Genomic DNA, 15,060 nt, shown 5'->3' with positions numbered 1-15,060 from the left:
GACTCGAAGACCTTGCATGATGTATGTGAATTTTTTCTTATTTTTTTTATTGTAATAACTTTATTTTTCATCGTATTATCGAAGAGAATGGAGAAAAGAAAAATCTGTCCATAAATGGCGTCGGGGGAAGCGTATCGCGTACTGCGCCGCGTCTGGTCTGGCTGTTGCTGTTGCGAGTTGCGAGGGTCAACATAATCGGCGTTAGGCATTCGCGGCGCTAGTTTCGCCGTTTCGCGATCAAGCCCGGAGGTGAGCGCCGCGGTTGTTGCGGGGGAACAAAAAAAAAATTAGTGACGTAGAGGGCAGTGAGCAAAACACGAACGCGAAACGCCGTACATTATAAATACTCGTACTGCATTAACTGAGTATTAAAACAAAGAGATGTCTCAATAACAATATACAGACAATTGACGAGTAAAAAGAAAATAAAAAGAATTGGTGTTTCGCGAACGTCCTCTGTTCAGTAAAGTCACTTTTTCCTTCCCTTTCCCTCTTTTCCTTCACCCACCCTCTCCTAATAGAGAATTCTTGGTAGTCGTGTTGTCAGTCCATTGTTACTGTGCATATCGTTGCACGAGAGGTTTCAGCAAGTTTCAAACAAAAGTGAAATTTTTTGTAACTCTTCGAAAATTCAACAAGATCGAATCTTAGCGATTCTCATCACGGTCTCATAATCTAAATTAAACGTGAAACCGTTTCTTTGTTTTTTTACGATACGAGTTAAAAAAAAAATCCGGCGAAGATTCATGAGCGAGGGTGCAGGAAAATAAAATACATATTTTAGTTTGGAGAAGCGGCATATACGGTGAAACGCGAATTTGTGGAACAGAGAGACGCGTGCTCGTGCGCAGGGCTGATACCGAACGCCACATTACACACGACACACACAAAAGAGATACGAGAGTATTCTCGCTGTCTCACTGACGAAGCTTCGCGACGACGTTCTCATTTCTTCGTTTCGACAACTTTGAGACCAAAAAATTATATTTGCGACACAAGTACCAAGAAAATTGCGCATAACGGTGAATTCTTTCGATCTATTGATAAATATAAATAGTTGAAGATTATTACATCGAAGAGACCAACAAAGAAATAGACGCCGAGGAAATCGACGGTAAGGCAAAAAAAAACACGCACGGTCCTATACATATAAGTATGTGTACATGTACGGAAAAATACTCGATCAATTGAATATAAACGGCTAAATACTTTCGAACCTAAACGTACACTAGTCAAATTTTTGTTCGACATTTTCATTTTTCACCGCGAATTGAAAATTACCGCTGATCATCCATTTTCAAAACTTTAACGTTTCCTGCTCGCGTATTTTCGATCGTGAGCTCGTTATAACCTATAAATTTTCGTCCTGTGTCAAATTTTCGTTGCCACGAGGTTAATTATTTGCCAATTTCTAAACATTAATAGTGTACATCAATTTTGTTATACTCATTAATTTCATTTCAGCGAAAATACTAAAGTTTTTTAAATCTGGTTGAGTCGCAATATTTCATTACTTCTTATATATTTCAATTACTTTATCATTTCTACGAATGTTTTTTTTTCTAATATGAAGATCTTGAAAAAGTGATTTTGAGTCATCGTAAATTTATGTCCATCGCAAATTGAACTTTTGAACCCTCAAATGGTGAATAAATAATGATTAAAAAATTTTGATTGTTTTATAAGGAGGCAAAGATCAGCCAAGGAGACAAACCAAGCAGGTCAGGATCTGCAAAAGATCGCGAAGCGCACACAACATAAATTGATTTACCACAAGGCCGAAGCAACAACAAAGGGAAGAAAGAAAGAACCATCAACGGAGTAAATAAAACAGGTTTTATAGAGTCCGATGTCTAGTGCTGAGGTGGTGGAGAGCTCCGTTGATCCCCCGGCTAAGAAGCGACGCGTTGCCGCAGCTGCAGCTACGTTGGCTGGTGGTGACGGAACAACGAACATAACGGGTAACATGGCGAAGAACGGTTCAACGTCCAAGGGTCAGGCAGAAATTGACGAGGGGCTTTACTCCCGACAGCTTTATGTATTGGGCCATGACGCTATGCGACGCATGGCAACTTCGGACGTGCTGATCTCAGGCTTGGGAGGTTTGGGTGTGGAAATAGCAAAAAATGTTATTCTCGGTGGTGTCAAATCTGTGACGCTTCATGACAATCGCGTAGCTAAAATTTCTGACTTGGGAACACAATTTTATTTGGGCGAAGCTGACATAGGCAAAAATCGAGCTGCAGCGTGTTGTCAACGTTTGTCAGAATTGAACAGCTACGTGCCAACTCGCTACCACGAGGAGGAATTGGACGAAGAATTTTTGAAAAAATTCAAAGTCATTGTGCTGACGGAAACTAATTTGGAGGAGCAAATTCGTGTGTCCCGCGTAGCTCGTGCTAATAACACGGCTCTCATCGTCGCTGATACTCGCGGCTTGTTTTCACGGGTATTTTGCGACTTTGGTGAGAAATTCGTGGTTGTCGATTCTAATGGCGAGCCACCGGTCGGTGCAATGGTGGCGAGTATCTCCCGGGATGCCCAAGGAATCGTCGCCTGTCTCGATGACACGAGACACGGCATGGAAGACGGCGATTACGTAACTTTCTCCGAGGTGCAAGGAATGACAGAGCTCAACGGTTGTGCGCCAAAGAAGATCAAAGTTCTTGGTCCTTATACTTTCAGTATCGGTGATACTTCCGAATACTCGGAATACGAGCAAGGCGGCATCGTCACGCAGGTTAAAACGCCTAAAACTTTGAGTTTCAAGAGCCTTGAGGAATCTCTGAAGAATCCTGAATTCCTCGTCTCGGATTATGGAAAATTCGATTATCCAGCACAGCTTCATCTCGCGTTCATTGCTCTTGATGAATTCAAGAAAAACAAGGGACAAATGCCTCGTCCGTGGAACACTGAGGACGCGAAAGAGTTCGTTGAAATCGTGAAGAAGGTGAAAGAAGATGAGGCGAGCGATACGGAAATAAACGAGGATCTGATAGAGACCTTTGCCAAAGTATCAGCGGGTGATCTCAACCCGATGAACGCGACGATCGGTGGCATCGTCGCCCAGGAAGTGATGAAAGCTTGTTCCGGCAAGTTTTCACCGATTTATCAATGGTTCTACTTCGACGCGATCGAGTGTCTGCCCTCGGATCGCACGGAAATCACCGAGGACGATTGCAAGCCTTTGGGCTCGCGCTACGACTCGCAAATCGCCGTTTTCGGTCGTAAATTCCAATCGAAGATCGGCAGCCTCAAGTATTTCGTGGTCGGAGCAGGAGCGATCGGCTGCGAGCTGCTGAAAAATTTCGCCATGCTCGGAGTAGGCGCGGAAAACGGTTGCGTTACCATAACCGACATGGATCTCATAGAAAAATCGAATTTGAATCGCCAGTTTTTGTTCAGACCAGCGGACGTACAAAAGCCAAAATCATCGACGGCCGCTCGGGTCGTGAAGGGCATGAATCCGAACATGAACGTGGTCGCGCACGAGAACCGCGTGTGCGCCGAAACCGAAAAAGTCTACAACGACGATTTCTTCGAGGTTTTGGACGGCGTTGCGAACGCCCTGGACAACGTCGACGCTCGTATCTACATGGACCGTCGGTGCGTCTACTATCGCAAGCCGCTTCTCGAGTCCGGTACTCTGGGAACGAAGGGTAATACTCAGGTCGTCGTACCGTTCATCACCGAATCGTACAGCTCGTCTCAGGATCCCCCGGAAAAGAGTATACCGATCTGCACGCTGAAGAACTTCCCGAACGCGATCGAGCACACGTTGCAATGGGCGAGGGACAGTTTCGAGGGTTTGTTCCGACAAGCCGCCGAAAACGCGGCTCAATACATCGCTGATCCCCAATTCGTCGAGAGAACTCTCAAGTTGCCGGGCGTTCAACCGCTCGAAGTTTTGGAGTCCGTTTATACGGCCCTCGTCGAGGAGAGGCCCCGGAGTTTCGAGGATTGCGTCGCCTGGGCGCGATGCCATTGGCAGGAACAATACAACAACCAAATTCGACAGCTGCTCTTCAATTTTCCTCCGGATCAAATCACATCGAGCGGCCAGCCTTTCTGGTCGGGCCCGAAGCGCTGTCCGGTTCCGTTAGAGTTCGACATCAACGACACCCTGCATTTGGACTACATAGTCGCAGCGGCGAATCTCAAAGCCGTCGTCTACGGTATCGAGCCGAATCGCGACAGGAAATACATCGCTCAAATTGTTTCAGGAGTCGAGGTACCAAAATTCACCCCGAAATCCGGTGTCATGATCGCCGAAACCGATTCCCAAGTTCAAGTTTCAAACGGCGGTGGAAACGTCGACCACGAGAGGCTCGTTCACATACAAAAACAATTGCCTAAGCAAAATGAGCTCAGTTCGATAACGATAATACCACAGGAATTCGAGAAGGACGACGACTCCAATTTCCACATTGACTTCATTGTCGCTTCATCGAATTTACGAGCAGCCAATTATAAGATTCCACTCGCCGATAGACACAAGAGCAAACTGATAGCTGGTAAAATCATTCCGGCAATCGCAACCACGACGTCGGTCGTCGCTGGCCTCGTTTGTTTCGAGCTCATTAAGCTCGCGAGAAACGTAACCGATCTTGCCATCTACAAAAATGGTTTCGTCAATCTAGCCCTCCCATTTTTCGGCTTCTCCGAGCCTATATCAGCCCCGAAACTCAAGTATTACGACACCGAATGGACCCTCTGGGATCGTTTCGAAGTCAAGGGCGAGCTTACTCTCAAAGAGTTTTTGGATTATTTCAAAAACGAACACAAACTCGAAGTCACGATGCTTTCGCAAGGTGTCAGCATGCTCTATTCCTTCTTCATGGCCAAGGCCAAATGTCAAGAACGCATGACTCTACCAATGTCCGAAGTTGTCAAAAAAGTATCGAAGAAAAAGCTCGAGCCCCACGTGCGAGCTCTCGTCTTTGAATTGTGCTGCAACGACTGCGACGGTAACGATGTCGAGGTTCCTTACGTTCGTTACACCTTACCTTGATTCATCCCAACGAAACAACGAGCATCTATCTCGTCGCGACAATTTTCATCGAGCTTGTGAAACTTGAAGAACGAGACGATCATCGATTCGCTTCGGAATACTTTATGATTATCATTAAAAATCATAAAAATAGTAAAACGAACGAGAAAAATACGAAATTCGATAAAAAAAAAAAAAAACAAAAATAATGAATAAATACAAAGGATTAAGAACGAAACTCGAGGAAGAATATAGCCTGTAGTCATTTCTACAAATTTCTATTTTACGATACGGGAAATGAAGAGGAATAACGAAACGAGTTGGAAAAAAGAAATCAAAGTGATAAAACACAGGAATAACTAATAGTTGAAAACAAAAATCCAAGACAAAAGAGAGTAAAACGAGAAATGAGTAAAATATAAAATAATCTTTTGTGTATAAGACTAACTTCTGAGCCTACTCGTCATTTCGAAAGGGTTAAATGCGTGAAATTGTGTTTTTGTTTACTTTTCAAAGTTCTCGAAGCTTTTCGAGGTTAGATCGGATTTTCGCGCGTGGTCAATTTTTTCATTATCCAACATATGCTCACGGAAAAATGTCTTTTAAAATAGCTACGATATATGTATACATATATGTATTCGTTTTCTTTTTTCCTCCCTTGAAATCGTTAACGACACTCGGGAGTTAAACTTCCTGCGTGTGGATCAAGGTCGAAGTAAAGTCTTTTTCATCGAACGAAAGCATATTGGTTATCATTAATAAAATAATTCGTTTTTTCCGCCTGCGTTGAGAATTCTGTAATAAATCCCGCAAGCATAAACTTCGCTGTTCTATGTATTTAAGCTCAAGTGTACATTAAGCAAGTAGTAAAATATACATCACGGAGTGTGTAGAGGGATTGTTAAACAACAGTGAAAACAGTTTTTTTCTATAACCTGTTTGAAATGAAGATGATGAAAAAAAAAACAGAAACTTTGATGAAAAGTAGCCTGTTGCGATATAGCCGATGAAAAATGATGGAACAAAGAATATCTTGCCCTCCATACTTTTTTGCTACAGGATCATATAGAGAGAATAAAAAATATAGTTGTGTTTTGATCGTTTAGTGGTTGCGTAATATTCGAATTCGCAGTTTTCTGTAATAAGCATTCGGAAAATCATAGTCGACCGTAATTTCGAGTGTCACGTTTTTAGAAAGCAATCGTAACTGTGGGGCACACGGTGTGATTGGAAATAACAGCGGGTAAACAAAGAGTGAACTTCAGAATTACTTCAAGTCTTTGCAACGAGGATCGTCGCTCAATCACTCGACGCCAATATTTGCTGCATTTAACTTTGTAATGAAAATATTTCTTTTCGTGGAAACCGAAGGCTTTTGCTAAAGGAAACTATTATAATTCTAATAAAGAGGAACGAAAGAGCAAAAAGTTTTGACGTTATTTGTCCTTCCAGTTTCCAAAATATTTCATAATTTATGGAGTACTTATGGTACAACGTCATTTATAGTTTTCTCTATTTCAAAATTCGTTCATATACGCGTAAACGTTGTTGTAGACGGCGCTGGATAATCACGCCATTCACGTACCTCGACGGAATGATGCACTAAATTTTTTAGGTTAAGTTTGTACAGAAAAACGGCGCGAAAATGGCACAGCGCTCGATCACGTATGTAATTGTCGAATTAACTAAATTCTAAAGTTCTTTTTTTCAAATTATTTTAAATGTAAAAAATAAAGTTACGCGCCTGACATAGTTTGATAATAAATTTTTTATAATATAGATCTTTCTTCAAGAAATCGACTGTAAACGGGGATAAAAATGGTACTGCGTCAGAATCGAGGTACGTCCGTTCCATATTAAACAATTTGATTTTTGTATCGTAAATAAATTAAGAACGGTTCTCCATGAAAATGACGATTTTTTCAAATTTTTGTTCGATTGCACGAACACATGTTCTGAGAGCACGCTTGTCAAAACTGTCAGTACCAAACACGATACTACGACGTAGATTATTTATTAATTCGGTCCACATTGATAATAGTAAAGAGAGCAAAGATAAAGCTGCTTCAAAATTGACGGATGCTAAAAGGAAAAGGGATGATGGCAGCAGCAGTAGCAGCTCGAGGTAAGACATATCAATAGGAAAAAAAATTTTATCAAATGATTTTGTCTAATAAAAGACTTTGCTTACTTGTCCGCTTCAGTTCTCCGCCATCCAAAAAGATTGTACCGAGTCCCAAACCGACAGCCAAAACAAAAAAACCTTCTTCTATTAAGAAAACATCATCAAAGTCTCCGAAATTAACATCAAAAGATAAAAACAATAAATCTAACGAGGATAAAATAGACAAAATTAATAAAGATGAGAAGAAGAACAAGGTTGAAGAAGAATCATCCGATTCTCTAAAAAATAAGAGCGAAAAGAAAGAGCCATCAGATTTAGTACAAAAAAACGAATCTGCGAAGAAGAAAACTGCTAAAAAAAGGGCCAGAATAATTCAAGAGGATTCCAGCGATGATGAAGGCCACTTGCCGGTAATATTGATATTCTACTGAACTGCTTTTTTTTTTCCAATGTTAGTCATTTCTAGCTAATGATCGACTGTCCTCAATTGTTGCTTGAGTGAATAACATTTTTATCTGAGTACAGTTGCCAGATAGTCCAGCAAAAGAGCAGAATGGAACTAGCCCCAAAAATGGAAAATCTCAAGCAAAAATATTGTCAGAAAGTGAATCTGAAGATGAACCTCCAAAGAAAGATAATGTCAACAAGGATAAGAAAATTGAAGAAAAAAAAGATGAAAAGAGCGAGGAAGGGAAACAAAGTCCAAAAAAAGTGAAAACGGATAGCAAATCTCCCAAAGTGATGAACAATTTTTTTGGTAAATTAAATGAGTCGCAGTGACTTTTATCTTTAGTTTACAACATTATTGGATTATTTATGATATCTTAATCACAGCTCCGAGGCAGCAAAAAGATGGAAAGAACAAAAGCACGGATAAAAAGAACGAGAGCTCCGCGTACAATCCAAATTCAGCAAAATATCATCCAATAGATGATGCGTGCTGGAAACGAGGAGACAAGTAAGCCAGATCGAATCCCAAAAAAAAATACAACTCGCAATGAAAAAGTATGGTCGATTGATTATATTTTTTTGTCTGGACAGAGTACCTTACATTGCACTCACGAGAACGTTAGAACTGATTGAGGAAACGAGTGCTAGATTGAAGATGATTGAAATATTATCAAATTATTTTCGCTCCCTAATAGTGCTGAGTCCCGACGATCTCTTGCCGAGTGTGTATCTGTGTCTTAATCAACTTGCCCCTGCTTACGAAGGTTCTTACTTAATTATCACAGACTTGAATCTTGCAGTTCGAAGAACGTGTGTCATTTCTCAAGTTCCTTGATTTTCAGGTCTTGAACTTGGAATAGCAGAAACAACGTTAATGAAAGCGATAGCACAATGCACAGGAAGAACCCTGGCACAAATCAAATTAGACGCTCAAGAAGCTGGAGATTTGGGTGTAGTTGCGGAGGGAAGTCGTTCGAATCAAAGAATGATGTTTCAGCCTGCAGCTTTAACGGTTTCAAACGTGTACACGAAATTGAAAGAAATTTCCCAGATGACGGGAACTGCGGTAAATTATTTTCACTTTTCAAATAAGAGCAAATTCTCTCAAATGACTCTGGTACAACAAACATCTTGGTTCATTAATATTTTTTATTCAACAGTCCGTTGGCAAAAAAGTTGATAGAATTCAATCGCTTTTCGTCGCTTGTCGTTCCACGGAAGCAAGATATCTCATTAGGTCTTTGGCAGGCAAGCTTCGAATAGGATTGGCCGAACAATCAGTTTTGCAGGTAAGGTCACTAGTGATTTACATAAAAACATCAAAAAAAGTTGTCAACAATTCTGTCGGGTGCAATCGATGTTTATTATATTATTTTTTATCTGACAAGGCTCTCGCTCTTGCTTGTGCAATGACGCCACCGGAACAAGAATATCCGCACGAAATTTTGGACGCGAGTAGTAAAATGGGGAGCGAAACCTTCAAGCAGAAATACGACGAGATTTCACTCATCGTGAAAACTACTTACTGGTCAGTGAAAAGTCTTCACTTTCGATGCAAGCAAATGTACGCTGCAACAGTAAATTTTGCCAGCTCTCTGTACTTCGTTTCATTTGTGTATTGTGCAGCGAGTGCCCGAATTTCGACATGGTCATACCAGTTTTGCTGAAAGACGGTGTAAAAGCTTTACCAGAAAAGTGCAAGCTCACGCCAGGTATTCCGTTGAAACCCATGCTGGCGCATCCGACGAAAGGTGTCCAGGAAGTTCTGACGCGGTTCGAGGGCCTTGAGTTCACCTGCGAATGGAAATACGATGGTGAACGCGCTCAAATTCACGTTGCCGAGAATGGCGACGTGAGCATATACAGTAGAAACCAGGAAAATAATACGAGCAAATATCCTGATATCATTGGTAGACTGAATAATACGCGAGGCGATAATGTCACGAGTTGTATATTGGATTGCGAAGCGGTCGCTTGGGAACGTGAGAAGAAACAAATATTGCCATTCCAAATTCTCAGCACGAGGAAAAGGAAGGTACGGAATGGCCTCGCTCCACACTTTGATCCTGAATAACCATCTTTAGATTGAAATAAAAATTTTCTGATGAAAAACTCGGTTGTGACGTTTCTCCGAAACTTTTTTATGTTTTGTAGAGTTCTCATGACATATAATTCTCATTATTTCTATAAATACGTGTCAAGTAATGTTTTTTATTGTTGGTGATTCTTCTAGGACGCTAACGAGGCCGAGATCAAAGTCCAGGTGTGCGTTTTCATGTTTGATCTTTTGTATTTCAATGGCGAGCCATTAGTGAAAGAACCATTCGCAAAACGGCGCGAATTATTGAGAGAAAACTTTAAGGAAGTCGAGGGAGAATGGTACTTCGCGACGAGCCTCGATACGACGAAGATGGAGGAGGTTCAAGATTTCCTCGAGGTTTCTGTGAAGGGTAAATTGTTTTTTGTTAATTGAAAAAAAATGTTTAGCACTACTTATCGGGAGGCTCATGACGATTTTGTTTGAAGGTAACTGCGAGGGTCTCATGGTCAAGACACTGTACGAAGACGCAACCTACGAAATCGCTAAAAGATCCCGGAACTGGTTGAAACTGAAAAAGGATTATTTGGAAGGCGTCGGCGATACTCTCGATGTTGTCGTTATCGGTGGGTACATTGGAAAAGGAAAGAGAACTGGAACTTACGGAGGATTTCTTCTCGCTTGTTACGATCAGGAAAATGAGGAATATCAGAGTCTTTGTAAGGTGAGGAAAAATATCTCCTCTAAACTCGAAGTCGAGAGTCAAACTTGCAAGTCCGTGTCGTGAAACTAAAACTTTTTTATCATTGCAGATTGGCACGGGATTCAGTGAAGAGGATCTTCAGAAATACACGGAAGTACTGAAAGAAAAAGTTATACCACAGGCAAAATCGTATTACAGATACGACAATGCCCATGAACCGGATCATTGGTTCGACGCCTCTCAAGTTTGGGAAATCAAATGCGCGGATCTCTCGCTGTCACCGGTGCATCGAGCAGCTGCAGGAATTGTTGGTTGAAACACATTTCTCGTTTACATTTTAAGTCGTCAAAAGCTCACATTTCACAAATTTTTATTTTAAGGTTGATCCGGAGAAGGGAATATCATTGAGGTTTCCACGTTTCGTTCGCGTTCGTGAGGACAAAAATCCCGAAGATGCAACGTCGGCTCAGCAGGTTGCAGATATGTACAAGAATCAAGAGCAAATAATTAATCAAACTTCGACGTCGAAAGTCAACGACGAAGACTTTTACTAAACACAATCATGTCAATTTATCTTTACCTCTGTATTTTTCGTATTTTTGTAGCCAATAAAATGTGTATGATTTTATTATTATTTATTCACTATACCGAATGCGTTTTCGAATTATTGCGGGAACAGTCGTAGAATTGGAATTTTGCGCCATCGTTCGAGTTGCAATGGAACTAGAAAGGATTTCTTGCACATACAAAAAATATTGGTAGGGTGGATCTCGGAGTTTTGCGAGTCGCAGGGTTGGGAAGAGACATTGTGAAAAATAAAAAAACATCTACACGTAATGCCTAATTCGCCCATTCGCCGTAGACGCGGCGATTAAGCAGGAGAGTAAATTTAACTGGCGCGCTGCAATTTGTTGTTCGTTGATAAGAAGTTTAAACAAAACTGCAAGTCAGGTTGACTTATGTGCGGGTCAAAGTGCGGTAATGTCTTCACATACATTTTCACAAAAGTCTTTTAAGCCTACACCGCCTCAAAAGGGCAGTTTTCCTCTGGATCATCAGGGCTATTGTAAAAGTGTTATGATAAAATATATGCGATGCTTGCAAGAGAACAAAAGCAACAACACACCGTGCAGGGATGTCGCTAAAGATTATCTCGGATGTAGGATGGACAACGATCTTATGGCTCGCGAGGAATGGACCAAGCTCGGTTTCAGCAGCAACGAGGAACAGCTAGCTGCGACCCGGACGTAACGATACACCGCAATTATAACAACAATAATAACAATTATAGAAAAAGAGAAAAAATATAATGATATTCGGGCGAATAACGATGATAGAAAATAATAAATAAACAAATATCAGAAATATTAATCGTTTCGTCGAGTGTTGGAAGCAATTTGTTTTTATTCGTGTTGAATAACGAATACTAAAAATTCCATTTTAATCGTGAATTGTCCTGGCTATGCAAAAAAAAATCGAGAGCGATACAGCCCAATACACATGATATATTTATAATATACTGGAACAAAGCATCCAACAAGTGTAGATCTAGATTGGTAGTTTTGAAAAAAAAAGAGTATTAGCTGAGGAACAAGAAAATATAAAAGACTATCGTAGAGCAGTTCTGGTAGAGAACCAAAAAATCGACTTTGCAGACGTGTATAAGCTTTTCTGTTTTTGTACCAAATCATTTCTGTGGAACAACAAATTGCATATCTCAAAAACGAATACAACACGAAACAAGCATTTAAAAATTGCTTTCACTGCTGATATTTTCATAATTTTTGCTCACGCTCTTCGATATATTACACCAATGAAAAGTCAGACGAGACAAGAGTAAAAGGTTGTCAAGAAAATAGTACACGATAGACTTAGATTCGATACAAGCACGAGGAACTTAAGTATATCGAATCATCGCCGGACTCAACCATATTAATAGACAAAATATATATATAGAAAAAAAATACACAAGAAAATTGATGGTGCGATGAAATTGGAAAATTCATAAGTGCGCTTAGACTATCACAATAATGAAAGAAGCTCAAGTCAAGAAGGAAGAGTGAGAAAAAGCATTGTTGATTCATCATACAAAGGAATAACGAAACGCAATTAACTATAAAAGGAAGCATTGAAAATGGATTCTCGCAAGAAAGTCCTCATCGGTTGTACCGGAAGCGTAGCAACGATTAAATTGCCATTACTGTGCGAAAAATTATGGCGACAGAATCTGGATATCCGTGTTGTTGTTACCGAGCACGCCAAGCATTTCCTGAAGGATGCAGAATTGCCACCAGGTACTCAAATTCTTTCCGACACGGTCGAATGGGCAGCTTGGCAGGGTCGCGGCGATCCTGTCCTCCATGTTGATCTTGCCAAATGGGCTGATCTTTTCCTGATTGCTCCACTGGACGCCAATACTCTGGGGAAATTGGCTAATGGTATTTGTGACAATATATTGACCTGCGTTGCACGAGCATGGGACATCAACAAACCGTTGCTCTTTTGCCCAGCAATGAATACAATGATGTGGGAGCACCCGGTTACCGCCCCCCAGGTATTTAGGAAAATCTGGGAATGAAAATTTCTTTATTTTCCAATAATTTCTCCCAATTTTAACATTTTTTACGATTCATTTCATTTTTCAAGCATTGACAGTCGTCTTGAAATTTTCTTTTCTTATATCTCCTTCAAGGTGGACAGGCTCAAGTCCTGGGGCTACAAGGAAATCGGCTGTATAACAAAAACTCTGATGTGCGGTGACACCGGAATCGGTGCAATGGCAGAGGTCGACACGATCGTCCAGGCAACGCTGAGATGCCTCGTCCCGTGGGGTCCATATCCATCAACCGATTTGCGTTACATTAGATCAGAATAATTGCGACGAGATATATTGTTACGAAATAAACCAAAAAACGAATATTATTGCACGCATCGATGCAGGCACGGAAGTCTTAAAAAACAAACGTACGATATATTGTTGAAGCCGTTGTAGAAAATGGATAAATAAATTTTCCGCGTGTTTGTACTCGCAGTCCTTCATTGCTCATCAATCCGATTGTCTTCCGATCTCTTTCTTCAGGATTGTCAATTGAATAAATGAGTTAAAACTCATACGAGAAGTGCTTTTGGAATTTCGTTCTTTATTATCATACATATAAAAAGATTCGTCGATCGTAGTTTGATCGATCCGGTTGTAAAAGTCTTTTCGCTCTCGCGATTGCGAAAAATCATGTCCATTATTACATGTTGGTTTATTTTTTCCTTCCGCGGGGACAATTTCACTGTGTATAAATTTATAAATATATTTTTATCCGACATTGTCATTCGTTATTATACAATATACATAAATCGCTCCTATTTCGATATATTGGCTAGCTATGTTAAAATTTTTTATTATTCGTTTTTTTTCATTTCATTAACATAAAATATCACAGTTTATAAAACTGATGCACTCCGTTGTTCTTCTTCTTTTGTTTCCTCGTCAAAGTGCCGTAAGGTCATATGTGAATGTGCTAAAAAAAAAAACTACACGAAGAATAATCCTACGGATTGTTTCATCATTCCTCGTGAACAAAACCTCTACTCATCGCCGAAAAAATCCGGTATAAATTAAATATTGAACTAGCTCCGATAAAATTTGTATACATGAAATAATAATGATAATAATAATAATAATAATAAAAGACTTTTCAAAAAGTATGTATAAAAATACTCGTTGAGGATGCAATAGCATAGACTCGACTTTGGGGGATCAATAATCGATGATAAAATGTAGAAAAACATCTTCATTACTATTTGGCAGTATGACATTTCGTTATTTAATATATATAGTCCGCAATCTAAATTTTTGGAGCTCAATGAAGTATGAACACGTGCACACGAGGCACGATGTTTGGTGGCAGTGTTGTAACTTTCTCTTGGTTTTTATTTGTTCGTCGAACGGTCGTGTAAAATTAAAAACGAAAAAATAAAAGGAAAATAAATGTCTCCGTTCTCGATAACGCGCCGGAAATCGATTGGAATTGTAGATTAAGTATAAAATGGAGATTCTCCGTTGCGTGGACAGGAAAAGCTGAACAACAATCGATGGATTTGAGGCTTGTGAGAAATTCGCTCGATTTTTAAGGCGTTGAAAAGTCTTCAGAGACATTTATCTTACGGAATTTCGTAATAATCCTAATTAAAAAAAACAACCTACCCCACGCGTTACAACGACCACGATTCAACATAAATCGTATTTACGAATAAAGATAGCGAATAAAAAAAAAACATTTTTTACGATATCCTGATCGAAATTAGCGACAGAATCGCGAGTATCGTAACGACGGAAAAAACAGGCACGTTCCGCCTCTGTGAACTGCCCAAAACGACTCGCGCTCTTCCTGGAAGATCCACGTCGTTCGTCTCCATTTCCGGCTCGCAACCCATCCAGAACGGCGCCGATGGTTTTTGTCGAGCGTGGGCGACTTTCATCCTCATATCGTCGAACTCCCAGTAACCTTTTCCCTTGAAGAAGTACGTTTTGCCTAAAAATAATCGACAAAATCAAGTCGCAGTGAGAGCTCAATCAGAGATCCTCGACACTCGAGCAACTCATTTTTTCTTCATCATTGACAAAATCATCGTACCGTCGGTCCATTGGAAGACCGTGTCGATGTTGTATCCAACACCCGCGAACATGCTCATATCCCTGGGATAATCGAGCTCCACGTAATTCGTTAAATCGTCAAACCTGTTGATGAACCATAAAATAC

General features: G+C 40.4%; 4 protein-coding genes across 4 annotated transcripts in view; 3 read left to right on the top strand and 1 right to left on the bottom strand.

Annotated features, from left to right (window-relative positions):
- The first annotated feature begins 247 nt into the window (after window positions 1-247).
- Uba1 (ubiquitin-like activating enzyme 1) lies at window positions 248-5,175 on the top strand. Its single transcript, XM_043426379.1, has 2 exons — window positions 248-1,114; window positions 1,687-5,175. Exon 2 carries the CDS (start codon window positions 1,850-1,852, stop codon window positions 5,009-5,011), a length of 3,162 nt encoding a protein of 1,053 aa, XP_043282314.1. The 5' UTR covers window positions 248-1,114; window positions 1,687-1,849; the 3' UTR covers window positions 5,012-5,175.
- Window positions 5,176-6,523: 1,348 nt separating this feature from the next.
- DNAlig1 (DNA ligase 1) lies at window positions 6,524-10,934 on the top strand. The gene is made up of 15 exons (XM_043426380.1): window positions 6,524-6,655; window positions 6,771-6,830; window positions 7,032-7,115; window positions 7,195-7,525; window positions 7,641-7,872; window positions 7,950-8,073; window positions 8,157-8,329; window positions 8,408-8,631; window positions 8,726-8,854; window positions 8,954-9,093; window positions 9,192-9,600; window positions 9,799-10,015; window positions 10,092-10,327; window positions 10,416-10,613; window positions 10,687-10,934. Exons 1-15 carry the CDS (start codon window positions 6,636-6,638, stop codon window positions 10,858-10,860), a joined length of 2,751 nt encoding a protein of 916 aa, XP_043282315.1. The 5' UTR covers window positions 6,524-6,635; the 3' UTR covers window positions 10,861-10,934.
- Window positions 10,935-11,573: 639 nt separating this feature from the next.
- On the top strand, window positions 11,574-13,331 carry Ppcdc (phosphopantothenoylcysteine decarboxylase). The gene is made up of 2 exons (XM_043425700.1): window positions 11,574-12,860; window positions 12,999-13,331. Exons 1-2 carry the CDS (start codon window positions 12,441-12,443, stop codon window positions 13,179-13,181), a joined length of 603 nt encoding a protein of 200 aa, XP_043281635.1. The 5' UTR covers window positions 11,574-12,440; the 3' UTR covers window positions 13,182-13,331.
- A 95-nt stretch (window positions 13,332-13,426) lies between these two features.
- Mmp2 (Matrix metalloproteinase 2) overlaps window positions 13,427-15,060 on the bottom strand; it is a 44,053-nt gene continuing 42,419 nt past the window's right edge. The window contains exons 10-11 of the mRNA XM_043425699.1: window positions 14,935-15,038; window positions 13,427-14,832 (exon numbers count right to left, since the gene is read on the bottom strand). Of these exons, the coding sequence (XP_043281634.1) occupies window positions 14,582-14,832; window positions 14,935-15,038 (355 nt within the window). The 3' untranslated portion in view covers window positions 13,427-14,581. The remainder of the gene's footprint in view (window positions 14,833-14,934; window positions 15,039-15,060) is intronic.

This window comes from Venturia canescens, chromosome 8, assembly GCF_019457755.1.
Source record: "Venturia canescens isolate UGA chromosome 8, ASM1945775v1, whole genome shotgun sequence".
Classification (NCBI taxonomy): domain Eukaryota; kingdom Metazoa; phylum Arthropoda; class Insecta; order Hymenoptera; family Ichneumonidae; genus Venturia; species Venturia canescens.
This window is presented reverse-complemented; position numbering and strand designations above follow the sequence as displayed.